This window comes from Chlorocebus sabaeus, chromosome 17 (assembly GCF_047675955.1).
Source record: "Chlorocebus sabaeus isolate Y175 chromosome 17, mChlSab1.0.hap1, whole genome shotgun sequence".
Taxonomy (NCBI): domain Eukaryota; kingdom Metazoa; phylum Chordata; class Mammalia; order Primates; family Cercopithecidae; genus Chlorocebus; species Chlorocebus sabaeus.
Window position 1 is genome coordinate 3,153,915 of NC_132920.1, and position 17,848 is coordinate 3,171,762.

Consider the following 17,848-nt stretch of genomic DNA (forward strand, 5'->3'; position numbering starts at 1 on the left):
CCAAGCCCCTCAAGGACTAGACGCCCAGAGTCCCCGCAGTAGGTTTTGTGGGGCTCCTGTGAGTCCCTGTGCATCAAGCATGCTGGAGCTCATGGCAGCCTCTATTGGCATTCCTCAGCCGGGAGCCATGCCTGGTGGGAGGGCAGGCTGGCATGTCCCCGGTGCCACAGCAACATCCCTCTGTCCTGGCCTACGTTTGCTCCAGTCAGGTCTGATGTGCCCAACACGTGGGACAGGGGAGCTGAGTAAGGGTTAAGGAAACAAAAACTCAAGCCACAGAATTTATGGGCCCAGAAGGAAAGTGTTCAACCCATCAAAACCCTCGTGAATGGCACCGGAGACCCACCTCGAACCAGGGCCGTGTCTGGCACCGTGCATGGACATGCTGTCAGGGCCACACAGCTGGGGCTCAGCTCAGCTCCCCCAAGGCTGCAGAGAGGGCAAGCACTCCCCAGGGACATGGGCGAGGGCTGGGGCAGGCCAGGCGGGAGCAGCAGCAGCTTCAAGGTGCAGGGCGGCACTCTGCTGTCCCCAGAGCTGGAGGGCAGCAAGCTTACATGGGTCAAAGGGGGACAGCGGCTTCCCCTGGCAGCACAGATGGCCGGGCCCCAGCACTCCCGGCCTTTCTCCCCCACCCATATGCTGTCCATAAGACAAAGCAAGCTGGCGCCGGGCCAGGGCCTGTGCTGAGCCCGGTGCCAGGGGAAGGGGCGGGGCATGCGTGCCAAGCAGCACAGAAACAGGGAAGCACCAGTCGCTCTTTCTAGAGGCAAGAGGGAGAATACAAATGTATCCGTATAGTGTCCAACCTACGGCCAACTTCAGCTGCAGTTCTTGGAGGGCAAGGGGGAGAAAGAGAGGAAATGGAAACCACAGGTCCGTGAGTCTTGGAGAAAACGCCCGTTTAGATGTAATACAAGATGAGGAAGCACAGCCCACGCGCTTGGGACTCACCTGAGTCTGGGTGCTGGCTGTACTTTCCAATCACTGGGCCCGCGGACATGATCGCACCCACACAGACAAGGGCAAAGCAAGTGAGGAGAGAGGAGAGAGCACGTTAGGTGTGGAATTAGCTCAGTGTGTTCCCATGTGACTTGGTTCAAGCAAACTCCCTTCCGTTTTTGGGATGGCGCTGGCTGCCAGGGCAGTGGAGTTCATACTGCACTAAACAAAGATCTTTTTGTTAGGAAGACAGGGGTAAGGTCCCGCTGACCTCAGAGCCTGGGGAGAAAATGGAACCTTCACAGCGAGACCCTAGCAGGTGCAAAGGGTGAGCTTCCTTGCATATAAAGTCGCCCACTGGCCACTGCGGTCTGCACTCAAGCAGCATCAAGCACTGTGGGGCACCCCTGCTGGCCCCAGCTCTGTTCCTCACGGCTGCCTGGTGTTCACTTGGAGCTCCTGTGCATTCCTGCTCAGGGCCAAAGGGGCATGGCAACACCTGGTGGCCAAGGCACTCCGCCACTTCTGCCCCAATTGTGTGAGCAGGGCAGAGGCTCCCCGGAAGGGCAGCTGGGGAACGGGGATGGAGGGAGACAGGCACCACGTGTGTATTCCATTAGCTAAGCGTACCAGCAGTCTCCCAGCAAGGTACAGATTGCACAGGAACTGTCCAAGCTAGAGGGCCGCTCCTGAGTTGGAAGTGAGCCCTCTCTAACCCAGGCTGCACGACAAGGCCGCTCTGACCTGGGAGTGGTGGACAGCCCTGGCATCTAGTTCTGAGAGCCTGCGTTCATTTTCTTTGTAAAGACAGGGGAGCTCTGTGGGGTCGATGTTCCCACAGTGTCCCGAGCCTGTCCCAGGAGGACCGTGCCAGGGCGGGAGAGGAGGTTCAGCGGCTCTGCCTGTTCATGTCGTGCCCTGGGCCGGCCACGGAGGTGCTGTGGTGGTTTGTCCACACACGGGGGTATCTGTTGGTGAGGAGCTATACAGAGCTTGCTGGAGGGCCAGACGGACTCTCTAGCTTTGCCTTAGATTATTATTATTTTTTTTTGAGACAGAGTCTTGCTCTGTCACCCAGGCTGGAGTGCAGTGGTACAATCTCAGCTTACTGCAATCTCTGCCTCCCAGGTTCAAGTGATTCTTCTGCCTCAGCCTCCCGAGTAGCTGGGACTACAGGCATGTGCCACCAAGCCCAGCTAATTATTTTGTGTATTTTTAGTAGAGATGGGGTTTCACCATATTGGCCAAGCTGGTTTGAACTCCTGACCTTGTGATCCGCCTGCCTCGGTCTCCCAAAGTGCTGGGATTATAGAGGTGAGGCACCGCATCTGGCCAGATTATGTTTAACCTTTACTGAGAAATTCTTTGGTCCAAAGAGAAGCTGATGAACTGGGGAACATCTGCTGAAAAGCAGGGCCCTAATGCGAGGGTGACAAAACAGATTTATTTCCCCTTTCATGTCACTAGAAAGAAACAATCCTTTGTTCTTCTTTGTCATACACAGAAGCAGTCTGCCCCATTAGTGAAGACCCGGCCACCAGGACTCGGACGGAATCACGGCACAGCCCGGGCTGGGGCAGGGGGAGGAGGGGAGGCCCAGGGCCCTCCGAGGCGGGATCCACAGATGCTCTCACGGAAGCTCTGTCCTCCCCGAAGCAGCTCCTTCCAGCGGTAGATTTCAGAGTGGCTGCTGGAGTTTTACCCAGCCCTTTCCAATGCCTTTGGGGGTCTGCCAGCCCCCCTCCCTGCACACAGCCCACCTCCCCGGCCCACTCACGGTTGAGGAGGCCGAGCTGCAGGAGCGAGGCCAGGGCGGTGAGGATCATGAAGAGCAGCAGGCCTCCCCTGCGCCCGAGGAACCGGACCACCACGCACATGGCCAGGCAGGACACCAGCGCGATGCTGGCCGTGGTGTAGTAGTCAGCGTAGAAGTTCTCCAGGAGCGGCACCTTCACCTCGTGGCCCATCATGCTCCTGGCAAAGCAGTGGTGGATCCCGTACCCCGTCAGCCTGTGGAGACACGCCGAGCGGTGGTGGGTGGGCGGCCCCCATGCCAGGGGCTGTGCCGTTTCCCGGGAGCTTATGGTGTCAGGTGACCAGGAGATGAAGAAGCAACTCAATGTGTCATAGAAAAGCCCGCCATGACCGAACCCCGAGCAGATTCCAGAGCAAATGCAAACGAGGAGACGTGAGAGAAATACGGAATGCTCCTTCTGGTGGGGGTCCACGCTCATGCTCCTCTGCCGTGGCTTTAGTAGACAGGTGTGGGCACAAGAGCGGTCACCCTGAGCGGTCACCCTGGCCCTGAGCCCTCACCCTGGGCCTCCGTCTTTACCTGTGGCAGCTCGAGACCCTTCCCAAAGGAGTGCCACACCCCAGATGACCCCTAACCCAAATGAGTCGAATCCCTCCCCTCCGCCACCTTGGTGACCTCTGACCCTGAACAAGGGACCGCCTTGCGCAGTCAGGGCCACTGAGCTGTCAGTCAAGACAGGAGTGACCTTCCAGGTACACACCAAGCCCAGGGACTGGGCTGCGAAGAACCTGCGTGAACGATGTCCCCAGCCCTTGCAGGACCCAGCAGGTGGGGTGACCAGGGCCGGTGAGGGCCCTGGGAGGAGGTTTGGGCTCACTGGCCTGGCTCAGGCCCACCTGCCTCCTCCCGCGGTCATCCTGGCGCCTCTGGCCAGACTGGCTGCAGGTTCAGGAAGGGCGGGGCCGGCTACACACAGGGGCCACGGCCACTTTGCAGCCAAGGTCTCATGGGTCTCAAATCCCCTGTCCCGAGACAGGGCCCAGAAGTCCCAGCCTTGTAGCAGTCCCCACTGTGCCCCTGAGGAGGTGCGTTCATGTGCATCTTGGTTCCCTGGACCTCATGGGCACATGGGGAGGCTCTGCTCACAGGATTTACACGCCTGGACTGGGGGCACCGGCTGCTTGAGGCTTCCGGGAGGGGGAGGCCAGTATCTTCTAGCCCGTGTCACTTTTCACACACACCCTTAGGATTCCAAGTTCAGTGGGGTGGGGAGTAGGGCCCTGGGCTTCACCGCTGCCCGCCTTCTTCCCTGGCCCCCTCCCACCCGGCTGGCACTTGTCTCTGTGACTCACGAGTTCACACACAGGACCACAATGTTCTTCCACAGGTTCCGGGTCCCCACCACCTTCACGATGCAGACCTTCTTGGGCCTCCGGGAAAGCTCCTTCTCCAGCTCTGCAAAGAAACAGACCCTGTGAGCCCTGGGCAGGCCGCCATGGAGGATGGCACAGCAGCTGCAGGCACAGTCCTGGTTCCCCAGTCTGGGCACCACGGAAGAGAGAGAAAGGCTTTTTTTTTTTTTTTTCTTTGCCAGTGGAGAGGGTCTAGGTTTCCAGGACAGAAAGGCACTCAGAAGACTCCAGCTCTGCAGTTCTGGTTTCCCTCGGGTGCCTGAGAGGGCACAAGGTGCACCGTCAGCAGAAGTTTCCATCACAAACCCTTTTTGTGGAACCAGGCAGAGTACACACAAGTAAACAAACAGTGTCGACTCAGTTCACTTTTGTCTGAGGACAGAGCCCAGCGATGATATTCTAGGTGGCTGAGGCACTCATTAGGCCCTGGGCAAATCTAAACAAGCAGTTCTTTTCTGTCCCCTCTGCATCTGCCTGTGTCACCCCCGGCTCGGACACTGGGAAGGCCACATGCAGATATGCTCCTTAGCCTTGTGGGGTGGAACTTACCATGGCTGTAGCTACTTCTGCTGAAACTGCCCTTAGGACACATGAATCTTTGAAAGACAAACACATAAGTGAATACATCTGCATGTATGTGTATACACGCATACATGCACGCATTCATACGCATGTGTATACGTGTGCACGTTTTAGTTAATGGAAGTCCTTGGGAGCTGGACAATGTTTTGGCTCCAAGGGATGTGAGCAACCATAAAGTCATGAGACTGGGTTTCTTGTGCGGCCCCAGCAGCTCTGAGAGCCCTTCTGGAGGGAGTCCACCAGCGCAGTGTTACAGGGGCCTGCAGAGGCGCTGGCGTCGATTTGGCAAGTTACAGGGAAGATTCAGAATGCGGCAGAGGCACTGGCCTCCAGGAGCTGTCTGCCTGCACGTCTGGGAGCAGGAATGCCACTCGCAGCCTTCTGTTGCCTCTCTGCCTTCCTAGCCTGGCATGTCTTCATGGAATCATCCCCTACTGGGGAGCTAAAAAAGAAAAAGGAGACTTCCCGAAGCGGAGGGGAACCAGGACTCTTCAAGACTGTCAAGGTCACGAGAAACAAGAAAGACTGAGCAGCTGTCAGACCAGGAGACTAGGGAGAGGGGAGAACGAGACGCAGTCCTGGGCGGCATCCCGGGGCGGGAGGAGGCATCGTGGAAAGCACGATGATGGGAGGCATCAGATAAAGGCTGGGGTTTGGTGAATAGCAGTGTTCCAATGTCACTTTGTTAGTTTTGACAATAGTATCATGACAATATCAGACATTAGCAATCTGGGAAGCCGAGTGAGGGGTATACGGAGATTCTGTACTATCTCAGCAGCTTTCCTGTACATCTAAAATTATCCCCGAATAATATATTCATAAAATAAGAAAAGCAGTGGAGATGGGGAGGCCTCTGTCTACTGAGGAAGGCTTCAGTGCTGGGAGTTGCCTCTGGAGGAGCCCTCCTGCTCCCTCGGGGGCTGTGTCTCCAGGACCCCAGCCCTGTGCTTCCGAGGGCCACCCTGAACCCGAGATGGCTCAGGTTCCACCTTCCTCTTCCACCTCCTTCCTGCCATCCAGCGGCAGGAGGGTCACAAAGCTCCTTCGTTATAGTTTAAAGAAAAAATGTGTTGCTAAATCCTAGGGATTTAGGAACTTTTTATTCAAACATTGTTTTTGAACTCAGTGTCACCAGCCAGGCCACAGAAGGGAGAAGGAGAAACCTTTCCCTTGTCTGAGGGGTATCATGTCTGCTGAGTTTCCAGAACTTTCTTCCTTCCCATACTTAGGTGCAAAGATTGAGGTCTGTATGCAAGCCCACAGGGCCGGCATTTCAGCTGCTGGTCCACGGACCCTCTCAGCTCCCAAGGTCTCCTGACCATTATTTTTCCTTAGCAAAAATGGGCTACTTTGACTACAGGCACAGTTTCTCTATGGTTAAAAAAACTAATTTTGTAAAGAGCTTGAAAATATCATGGTTAACAGAAAACCTTGGATCCGATGATCTGAGTATCTTTGCTATTACAGACCTCATCAGACACCAACTCTAATAGCTACGTTTTATCACCATGGATGACTTCCGAGAAGAAAATTTAAATGTCCATTAGCAAGTCCATATAAGTTTAAAGTTTAAAAAATATATACCCCAAACTGAACTCCTGATATGTTATTGTTTATGAAGTATGATGTTAAAGAAGCAATAACAATTGCATTATGACCTGAGCTTTTTAAATAAAATTAAACCTAGAACCCAGTCTAAAAAATTGACTGTAGTCTGCAGAGGTAACTGAATTCTTCTAAGTGGAATTAGATTAACCTTTCCAGGGCTATTGATATGTTGTCAGGAAGCACATGAAGTGCTTCCTCCCATGCCTGGCAGTCACTGTCCAGCGACTTTTTGCTTATCTTACTACCAGTTACTCACATCACCAGCCTGTCAACAAGAACATGAAGCTTCTGCAGCATCGTCTGTTCTTCTGGGCCCCAAATCCACAAGCTCTATGTTACAGGACACTTCAGATGGCTCTGACACCAGCAGCTGAATCCAAGAGGCCTTTTTGTCTGTCCAGACATCAGATGGACATCTAGGGACTTCTCTGAACTCCTCACACATGGAAATGAATGGGCAACAGGGAGCCCGGCCAGGCTGTGGGGCACTGGCACCCAGGATTTGCTGCTGTGAGCACCCGGCTCCCGTGCGCTCCTCGAGACAGAGGAGGAGGTGGAGGACACATTGGCCTGCTCAACTTAGAGCCATCAGAAAATTTTCCAACCAAAACCCACGTCGAGCCTACTGAATTTTGTTGTCCAGCTCCACCCTGCAGCCCCAGTGCCTCCGCATTTTCACGGATCCTCGTGTGGTCGGGGCTGAGGTCTGGGCCCGATGAGCCCGGGCAGGAACACAGCTTCTGCACTTCTGGCTGGCTCCTTGGAAAAGCTACGCTGTCCTTGCTCTGAGCCCAGCTGCTCATCTGTGAAGTAGGATGAAGCGCTGCCTGGCCGGAGGAGAGAACTCAGTGCGGCCTCCGGGAGCACTCGGGGAGCACATGTCCTCCTGCCCCGGGCTCAGTGAACCCAACATCTCCCACCTTCTCTTCACCACACAGGAAGGGAAAGGAGGCCCTGACGACCCTGCTGACTCGCTGGGAGGAGGGCATGGCCTCTCCACATTTGGCCGTCTGGTGTGAGAGGTAAATCAGGCCTCCGAGGACAGCAGAGGAGGCAGTGGCCCCTTGCCCAAGACGAGGCTTGGAGGAGCAGGGAAAACACGCAGAGGAGAACTGGAATTGGCTTGCGTGGGGGTGTGAGATAAACCGGCTTCGTTGTCATCCTAGTGGACGATGCTAGTGCATTAGGGGTGAAATTGGAAAAACATGAGTTATAGAGACAGAAAGCAAGAAAAGAAAGAGGAGGAAGACAAGGAGCAGGAGGAGGAGAAAAAGAGAAAAGGAAGGGGAAGAAGGGATGCTGCCATCTCTGCCACAAGAGTCATTAAAAAAGCACACTAAACGCTCCAAGGAGGCAGCTCTGAGCCCCACGCCCGTGTTGGGAAGTAGAAAAAGCAGCTGCTGCCCCTTCCACGCAGCCCTCCTCCCCTCCGGGACGGATTGAGATGGCGCCACTCGGCCGCTTGAATAACTGTGCTTTGAAAGCAAGTGGAAGATAAGCATCCATAGGAATCTTATCACGAAGTCACCTCAGACAGCACAGTCTTCAACGTCTAGCCAAGCCTTCGGCAACTGACCTGGCACCGCCGACCTCTGTCATCTCTGTCCTCGTCTGCCCAGACCCGGGCTCCACCTAACCCGAGCCCTCTGAGTGAGCCGTGGCGGTCGTCTGCGGAGCGAGGGCCCCGTGCAGCCTGCCTGGGGTCAGATCTTGCTTTCATCACTTATGGATGGTGTGACTTGGGTAAGGTACCTAGTGTGGAACGTGGAGGTGGCCTGACACATCCACCCTCTTGTCATCTCAGGATCTGAACAGATTGTTAAGGCACAGTGAGGCAGGTCAGGACAAAACCCGAGCTCTGTCATTGCTAAGGGCAGCAGGGAGCCCCACACGGGGCTAAGATGGGGACACTCGGATCACACAGACTCAGCCGTGCATCCTGGCAATGCTGGGCAGGTTGGCTTCTCGGGGGTAAGGTGTGAGGCTGCCGGAGAGGACTGATGCTGAGGACAGAGGATGCCTGCACCCTGCACGTGGCTCCCCACAAGGAGAGAACACAGGAGCACATTTGCTGTCCTTCCTCTGGGGCTAGCCTGACCCTGAGAGGGATCATGGAGTTACTGTTCCCCAGTGCTCAGCCTCTTTCTGAGCTGTAAAGCAGGAGAATGGCTCCTCTCCCCTGTGAAGCTCAGATGCAGATGACATGCACATGAAGCGCTTCCTCCCATGCCTGGCAGTTGCTGTCCAGTGACTTTTTGCTTATCTTACCACCAGCTGAGCATTCTACATCCCAAAATCCGAAGCCTGAAATGCTCTAAAATTGAGGATCTTTTGAGCACCCACATGATTCTCAAAGGAAATGCTCATTGGAGCATTTAGATTTGGGATTTTTGGATTTGGAAAGCTCAACCTAAAGTAAGTATAATACAAATATCCCCAAATCCCAAAACATCCAATCCCCGAAACCCTTCTGGTCCCAAGCATTCTGGATAAGGGATGCTCAGCCTGCAGAACTGAAGGCACAGTCTTGTGTGTGGCACTCATCCTGGGTCTCGTTTTTGCATTAGGTTGCTGACCACACAGCCACACTGGGAACCAGCGGGTCTTTTACTCCTGCTAGAAATGCTGGAAACCTCAGGAATTATGACACGGGAGTGCTGCCAGCACTTGGGCACGTTCTGTGATATGAAGGTTGCAGGACTGACGTTGAGAGACTGATGCTCAGGAACACACCCACACATCTAAAGTAACTCAGCTACACAGGCCACTGAGAACGTCAGACTTGCTAGAAGATAAACCAAGGACAGCTTTAAAAGAGAAAAGGAAATAAGAAATTTGGGAACACCAGGTTTTTCCCTGGCATAAATCCAAGGTTAGGATGTACGGACGGGGCAGCGAGCAGCCCCGCTGGACCCCTACATATACCTCCAGCCAGGCCCGAGACGCTCACCTACCCAGAGACGATGCAACCACAGTCCTAACCCTTCCTTACCACAGGAGTCCTGGGTTCGTTCAGCCCATAAATATTCATGGCACGCCTGCTACGTGTCAGGCCTTCGGCTGGGCTGCTGCTGGGGGTACAGAAGTGTCTGGCTCTACAGACAGAGGCCATGCCTCGCCTGGCCTTGCCGCTCTGCAGGGGTGACAGGCATTAATAAGGAACCCTGCAATTACTCGTCATAGCTGGGATGAGGGGAAGCGGGGAGAAGTGCTGAAGCTGTAACAGTGAATAACTGGAGGGCGGACTTGGTGTCTGAGGAGCTGGCCAAGGCAAGAGTGGGAGCTGAGAGGGCAGGGAGTGTGCACGGGGAGGCCCTGTGGAGAGGAAGATGGTGGTGTGTCCTGGGAGCCAAATGAAGGCCAGGGTGTGAGGCGGCGGGAGGCAGAGACCAGAGAGGGCCTCTACAGTGACCTGGAGGACCTGAGGTCTACCCGAAACGCACTGGGAGGCACTGGAGAGGCTTGAAGCCGGTGGTGATGTGATCAGATCCTGTGTGACCTGGTGGCAGGGAGGAAGGAACAAAGCTGGGAGCCCAGCCAGTCGGCCAGGGTACGAGAGGGTGACAGACACGAGGCTCGGAGCGGGTGTTGGCTGTGGGATTAGATGGGGTGATGGGAGGAAGATTCCATGCAGAAAACTGAGTCTGGGTGGAGGAAGCCGGAAGTGGGAGACGTAGCAGCTGAAAGACACGCTGCCTTCCCCCAGCACTCAGCAGCCCCGCCATGGTGCTGCCATCAACACATCTGACAGCCGGGGGCGGCAGAGAGCAGAGGCCGCCGTGAAGGGCTGCAGGGCAGAGCGACCGCCGGAGGACCGCTCCCCATGGAGGTGAAGCCTCTGTCCTCTTTCTTAAGTCACATGTCACCAACTACCTCTCACCCAGCCTCCTGCCTGGGACTCTGGAACGGAAATAAGGACCAGCAAAACTCATGAGCAAAGGAATAAATTTTTAAAAAGGATCTAATACTACTTTCCAAATATAGGAGGGAAATGAATCAATGTAATTAGGATTGAGAAAACAAGCTATTCCCAGACAATATTTTAACGTGAAAGAAGCGGAGTGTGATGGCTTAATTAGGGAAATGCCACAAACAAATTGTACTGTAAGCCTAAGAGCATTAACCTGCTAACGAGTGAGGTCTGGGGAAATCTGGGAAAGCCATCTGGACCGTCCAAAACCAGCAAGCACGGCCCCGCTGGAGACACCTTGGCTGAGCACTCACTGCTCAGTGCAGGGACGTTCGTATCTACCCGGAGCTCTCCCTCATGTTACAGCAGCGTGGCAAAGCCACCCCGCTGGACTTGGCAGGTCAAATCCTCGCTCAGCTTCTTAGCAGCTGTGTGACCTCTGGAAGCTACTTAGCCTCTCTATGCTCTCGTTTCCTCATCGGCAAATGGGGCTAATTATAGTGCCTTTCTCATAGGCTGTCATGGAGAAATAACACACGTGAAGGGCTTGGGACTAAATATTAAATATGAGTTAATATTTGCAAATCACTTAGAAAAGTAGCTGACATGTAAGTGCCATGTGAGTGTCATCTTGTTTCTCGTCACTGTCCCTGGATTAAAAAGGGACCACAGATACACCAACACTCAGCACCCTTCATGTCAACCAGACCCGGCAAACATCCTTCTTTGGTCCAGCGAAGCAAAAGCTTCGGGTGTCCCTGGTTAGGCCCCACCCCGCCCCGCCCAGGTCCAGCCTGGCTGTCCTGACTCTCAGGTCACTGCACAAGTCGAGGCAGAGGATGACAGCCTGGCTGAGCTACGGCAGCACCAAGGAGCTTCTAGTGACCTACCGTCCCCGATCTTCTGGATTGGGAGTCTAACGAGAGGCCTGTCCAGGCACCAAGGGCTTCTCTGATTTGGGGTTCCTGTGCATCCCTTCCCATCGTAAATGGATACCTGCAGGGCACATTCTCCCACCTCACTCAGGTTCCTGTACCTGCGCCCTGAGAGCGAAGCTTCCGCAGCCACTCTGACTGCAGTCCCTCCCTGGCACCCTCTATCCCGCGGCCCTGCTGTTTCATTCCTCCTGACGTAGGCACGCGTAGCTCCCTGTCTGCGTGCCCCACCTGCCTGCAAGCTCCATGAGAGCAAGGCTTTGCCTGTGTCTTCTCTGCTCTGAAACACAGCAGGCATTTAGTAAACACCTGCTGATTCAATGAATGAATCGTCATCACAAGCATTTCTGGTCATGGGGGAAAATGAGCACATTCTCTCTTGGACAATGGCCTGGAGGTTATTTTCCCAGGGAATTTTATAACAACTGTCTATCCCAGGTCTTCAGTGAGGGCAGTGAGTCAGAGCGTGGAGCCCACCAGTGACCTTCAAACGGAGATCCGTATACCACTTGCGTCAGAATCTCTTCTAGTGCTTATTAGAAATGCAAGTTCTCAGGGCTTATCCCAAATCAAATAGGTCAGAATCTCTGGGTTCCAGGGAGAGGCCCAGGAATCTGGATTTTAACAACCTCCCGGTGAAATGTGGATCCTCAGGTTGAGAACCCCCACCTAGCTGTGGTAACGCTTCTGACACACAGGAGTTCTATGGATCTGAACGACTATCCAAAAACACTTCACCTTTCCTGTCTTCAGCTGCCCAACAAATAGGTCATGGCCAGGTAAAGACAGTGGTGGCTCTTTGAAGGTCATGCTTAGGAAAGGTGAGGTCATGGGGCCCATCTACACCCTGAACCAGCACTCTGGCAGTGTTTAGACCTGGCAGGCTATGGGCCAGATAGTCAGATATTCCCTTGAACAGTGTATACTGGGCTCATGGCTCGCTTCTGGATTTAGGCAGGAGAGGAGGAGATCCAGAGTGTGCTGTACTTGATCATGAAAGAAACCAATACCTAGAAAGTGGAGAGAATGTCAAGGCTGCTACATTGCCCTTGTGCAGGCCAAAAGGTCAGAGGAGAATTGCACAGCTGGTTAAAACAGCTGCTTGTGCAATAAAACCAGCCCAGGTGTCAGGGACCTGCCCCGTGGAGCCTCTCTGAGCCTTGCATGACCTCCTGCCCTGGCCAGCCTGTGGTGTACTCACCTGGCATCACACCCTTGATGTCGCCCTCAGGGTTCATACGGTTCTTCTGTGTGAAGTGGAGGATCAGCCTCTTTGCAGACTCAAACTGCTGGGTGGCCATCAGCCACCGGAGGGACTCGGGGAATATCCTTTAAAGACACAAAGGGATCGGTGTATGTCTTCCGATTCTGCACGGCACCGGGAAGTGTGGCTTAGGTGTGGCCCGGGAGCTTCCCAGGCAGGTGGCGGTCAGTCTCCAGCTAGGCATCAGCCTCATCAGGGGAGATGAAACCCAGGGCACTGAAACATTCCCAATTTTCTTTCCCAAAGTGTAAAAATCGAGACCTTAAAATGCTTAACAAAAGTTAAAAAGCACATGTTCTCACCCACATACGGAAGCTTAAAAAAAGGTGATCTCATAGAAGTAAAAAGTAGAACAGAGGATACTAGAGGCTGGGAAAGGTCAGGGGAAATGGGATAGGGGGAGGTTGGTTGAAGGTTACAAAATTATAGCTAGGTAGGAGGAACAAGTTCTAATGTTCTATGCCACTGCAGGATGACCATAGCTACTAATAATATACAGTTTCACATAGCTAGAAGGAAGATGTTAAATGTTCCCAACACGAAAAAGTGATATTTGCGATGATGGGCACGATAATTACCCTGATCTGATCATTTTACATTCTACGCATTGCACCATCACTGTATACCCCATAAATATGTACAATTACTACGTATCAATTACAAAAATAAAAAATAATTTAAACAATGTCACAGAGTAGCAGATATGAACAACATTCGTACCAGTTGTGTCAAGAAATCAGTGTATACCTTTCAAAGTAACGCATGGAGAAACAACTCACGGAAGGCTGCTGCTTTGGTTGTATTTTGTCACAATAAATAGTAATAGAATGATTTTACGTTTAAAAAATTACTTCCAAATATGACCAACCTGCAGTTATTTTCAGTTGTGGAACATGAAGGCTCAGTCTCCCGGGGTTTTCCTTCAGAGCTATTCACATGTTACTGCTAACTGCAGGTCACTTTGCCCTCAGACAATGCCACATCACAGTGGTTTTCAAGTTTTACCAAAGCAACAGAATCTATGTTTTTTTTTAAAAGACGGAATCTTGTGAGGCACCCTAATACAAAAAAACCAGCGTTTTATTATCAATTAATTTTATAAATTTATATTTATGACAATATTTACAAGCTGCTCAAAGAGAACACCGTGACTGCACAGAGCAGGAGCTGGCATACTATCTCTGCAAAAGTCCACGTCATCAATATTTTAGACTTTAAGGGTGAAATGGTCTCTCCTCATCTTGGCGTTGTGGCCTGAGGGTGGATGTACGGGAGTGGGTGTGGCTATGGGCTAATAATACTTTATTGCAAAACAGGCAGCTGACCCTTGACTGTTTGGGAGAGACAAAAAGTAGAAATCAAAGCTCAAGATGACAGTCCTAGCTTCTTGTAGCCCTCAGTGTTCTAGTTATCACTTCACTCTATTTTAGTTAAAATTGTGTCAGGAAAGTCACCACGGATGCTGGTAAGAAGTTATTGTGGCCGGGCGCAGTGGCTTAAGCCTGTAATCCCAGCACTTTGGGAGGCCGAGATGGGCGGATCACAAGGTCAGGAGATCAAGACCATCCTGGCTAACACGGTGAAACCCTGTCTCTACTAAAAAATACAAAAAAAACTAGCCGGGCGAGGTGGCGGGCACCTGTAGTCCCAGCTACTCGGGAGGCTGAGGCAGGAGAATGGCGTAAACCTGGGAGGCGGAGCTTGCAGTGAGCCGAGATCCGGCCACTGCACTCCAGTCTGGGCGACAGAGCGAGACTCTGTCTCAAAAAAAAAAAAAAAAAAAAAAGAAGAGGTTATTGTAACTACCGAACATCTGCTTTGCAAACTCAAACTCAGGATAGTTCTTTTTTTTTTGAGATGAAATCTTGCTGCACGCTAGGCTGGAGTGCAGTGGCGTGATCTCAGCTCACTGCAACCTCCGCCTCCCAGGTTCAAGCGATTCTCCTGCCTCAGCCTCCCTTGTAGCTGGGATTATAGGCGCACACCACCATGCTTGGCTAATTTTTGTATTTTTAGTACAGACGGGGTTTTATCGTGTTGGTCAGGCTGGTCTCAAACTCTTGACCTCGTGATCCACCTGCCTCTGCCTCCCAAAATGCTGGGATTACAGGCGTGAGCCACCGTGCCCGGCCTCAGGAGAGTTTTAAAATGAATCTAACAGTAGAAAAAGTATTAATGGTGCTTCCCTCACCCCGGCCCAAATTCATATATTGGAAACTAAACCCCAATGTGATAGTATTAAGAGATAGGGCCTTTAGGGGTGATTAAGTCATGAGAACGGGAGGCTGAAGAGAGGTGCCTTGCCCCTTGCCTCATGTGAGGACATATAGAAGAGGCTCCATCTATGAGCAACACACGCTTGCCAGACACCGAATCTGCTGGTGCCTTCACCCTGGACATCTCAGCCTCCAGAACTGTGCGCAATACATTTCTGTTGTTTATAAATCATCCAGGCTAAGGTGTTTTGTTGAAGCAGCAGGAACAGACTGTGAGAAGCAGAAAATTTTTATTTCAAAGTCATATCATTATTGATATCTAATAACTACTGCCTCCTCTTTACCTATTTGAAAAAAGTCCAACTTTCTATTTGTTTGTGACTGCGTTTTACATGATGAGGTGGTTCCCCCTGAATTCGGTGGTACCATTCGGTGGTACCTTTGGGATGGTCTGACCTGAATGGTAACTCATTCTGGGAGCTTCCTGAAGAGTTAAAAGCTGTCCTACTGCGCAGGTGCACGGAATGCAGGACGGCCGTGTGGAATGGACAGAAGGTCTCCAGTCATCTCACAAGAAGTCCCAAATGCATTTGCAGGCACTGATTTTTTTTTTTAAAATACTCAAAGTTAATGTTTGTTTTACTGGCCTCTAGCTATAAAAATTAATTTTGAATAACATAATACAAGCAAATAGAAACCTCAGATACTTGACATTAATATGATATAGTATTCACATTTTGCTGTATTTTAAAAATCAGATCTTTTCTTTATAATAAAATAACAACACAAATGCCAACTCCCCGTAGTTTAAGTTCTGATCTATAGTATTTCCATCTTTCTGATGCATTCGGGTTTCATATCTTTTTCTAATTTGTCGGGATAGACACAGAGGTCATTATTATTAATTTTTCTCATAAGTGTATTGAAGACTTCAAAATTTGTCTAAGTATTATCATTTGTAATACATTTGTGATTTGATTCTAAATATTTTGTGATTTCTATGAGAATTTTTGCCTACCTAAGAAACAATATATGAATATATATAAATATGGTAATATGACAGCACAAGCGATTTTGCAGGCAGTCTCTGCAGTCTTAAAATAGGGCCTACAACGTGGAAATTTGTGTCCTTTCAAAATAATTAAAATTTATATCAAATGCTTGTGGAACTCCATGGCAGGAAATGGATTTTGAAAATCGAGACCATAAATGAAGAACAAGGCCCAGATGACACAACAGAGGAGGAGCTGTAGCCCCACCTTCCAACCCCCAGGGCCAGGACCCCCAAGCGCCACTGCCCAGGGCTGAGGGCACAGGTGGTGTGAACGAGCAGGGCAGAGCTTCCACAAGAGGACATAACTTTTTCATTGCCCCCGGCAATCTCAAGTCCTCTTCCTTGATTTATCCTCAAGTGTTACCCACAGGGAGGGGAGAACCGTGGAGACGTGCTCACTTCACACAGTTTTGAAGTCAGGATAGGAGGTGACAGCTCAGGGAAGATCCAAAATGCGGCATATTTGAGTATGGACATTTGAGTGGTGCCATTTTGCCTTCAAGATAAAGCCCTTGTAAAATGAGTTGGAAGAATTCCTTCTGTTTCATTTTTTGGGGGAATAGTTTGAAAAGAGTTGGTATTAAAATTTTAAAGTTTCAGGAGAATTCAGCAGTGAAGCCCTCTGGTCCCGGACTTTTCTTTTTTGGAAGACTTTTTATGACTGATTCAATCTCATTACTTGTTATTGGTCTGTTCAGCCTTTCTATTTCTTCTTGGCTCAATCACGGAGGTTGTATGTGTCAGGAATTTATCCATTTCCTTTAGGTTTTTGAATTTATTGGCATATAGGTATTCATAGTAGTCTCTGATGATTCTTTGTATTTCTGTGGTATCTGTTGTGATGTCTTTTTTGTTTCTGATGTTATTTATTTGGGTCTTCTCTGTCTTTTTCTTAATCTACCTAATGGTTTATGCATTTTAAAAATCTTTTCAAGAAAACCAACTTTTTGTTTCATTGATCGTCTCTGTGGTTTTGTTAGTCTCAATTTCATGTATGACTGCTCTGATCTTTATTATTTCTTTCCTTCTACTTTTGAGTTTGGCTTGTTTTTGCTTTTCTAGTACCTTGAAATACATTATTGGGTTGTTTATATGAAATCTCTCTAGTTTTTTAATGTAGGCATTGGTTGCCATAAACTTGCCTGTTAATACTGCTTTTGCTGTGTCCCATAGGTTTTAATATATTGTGTTTCTATGTTCATTTGTATCAAGAAATTTTTTAGTTTCTTTCTTAATTTCTTCCTTCACCCGTTGATTGTTCATGAGTATGTTGTTCAATTTCCATGTATTTGTACAGTTTTGAACGTTCCTCTTGTAATCCGATTTCTAGTTTTAGTCCATTACGGTCACATAGGATACTTGGCATGATTTTGATTTTTAAAATGTTTTTGAGACTTGTTTTGTGTTCTACCATACAGCTGATCCTGGAGAAACTAAAACCTTCTGCACAGCAAAGGAAACAATCAACAGACTGAAAACCTACAGAATGAGAGGAAATCTTTGCAAACTATTCATCTGACAGGGGATTAACATCTAGAACATATGACGAACTCAAACACCTCAACAGCAAAAAAAGAAACAACCTGATTTTAAAAATGGGCAACAATCTGAATAGACATTTCTCAGAAGAAGACACAAATGGCCAACAAATATATATTTAAAAAAGTTCAACATCACTAATCATCAGGGGAATGCAAATCAAAACCACAACGAGGTATCAACTCACCCCAGTTAGGACGGCTATTATCAAAAAGACCAAAAAAAAAAAAAAAAAAATGCTGGCAATGATGTGGAGAAAGGGAACTCTTATATGATGTTGGTGGGAATGGAAACTAGTACAGCCACTATGGAGAACAGTACAGAGGTTCCTGGAAAACTACAAACAACCACCTCATGATCCAGGAATCCCACTACAGGCATTTATCCAAAGGAAAGGAAATCAGTCAAAGAGACATCTGCACCGTGAGTTTACTGCAGCATTATTTGCAGTAGGTAAGATATGGAATCAACCTAGGTGTCTAACACAGATGACAGGAAAAAGAAAATGTGGTATATACACACAATGGAATACTATTCAGTTGTAAAAAAAAGAATGAAATCCTGTCATTTGTGGCATCATGGATGGAACTGAAAGACATTATGTTAAGTGAAATAAGCCAGATACAGAAA

General features: G+C 50.1%; 1 protein-coding gene across 3 annotated transcripts in view; it reads right to left on the reverse strand.

The window, feature by feature from the left end:
* Positions 1 to 17,848, reverse strand: part of SLC22A23 (solute carrier family 22 member 23) — a 191,832-nt gene that overhangs the window by 15,959 nt on the left and 158,025 nt on the right. For all 3 annotated transcript variants that reach the window (XM_073005627.1, XM_007973822.3, XM_073005626.1), the window contains 4 exons: positions 12,347 to 12,474; positions 4,051 to 4,153; positions 2,720 to 2,952; positions 955 to 987 (listed from right to left, as the gene is read on the reverse strand). In XM_073005627.1, coding sequence (XP_072861728.1) covers positions 955 to 987; positions 2,720 to 2,952; positions 4,051 to 4,153; positions 12,347 to 12,474 — 497 coding nt within the window. The remainder of the gene's footprint in view (positions 1 to 954; positions 988 to 2,719; positions 2,953 to 4,050; positions 4,154 to 12,346; positions 12,475 to 17,848) is intronic.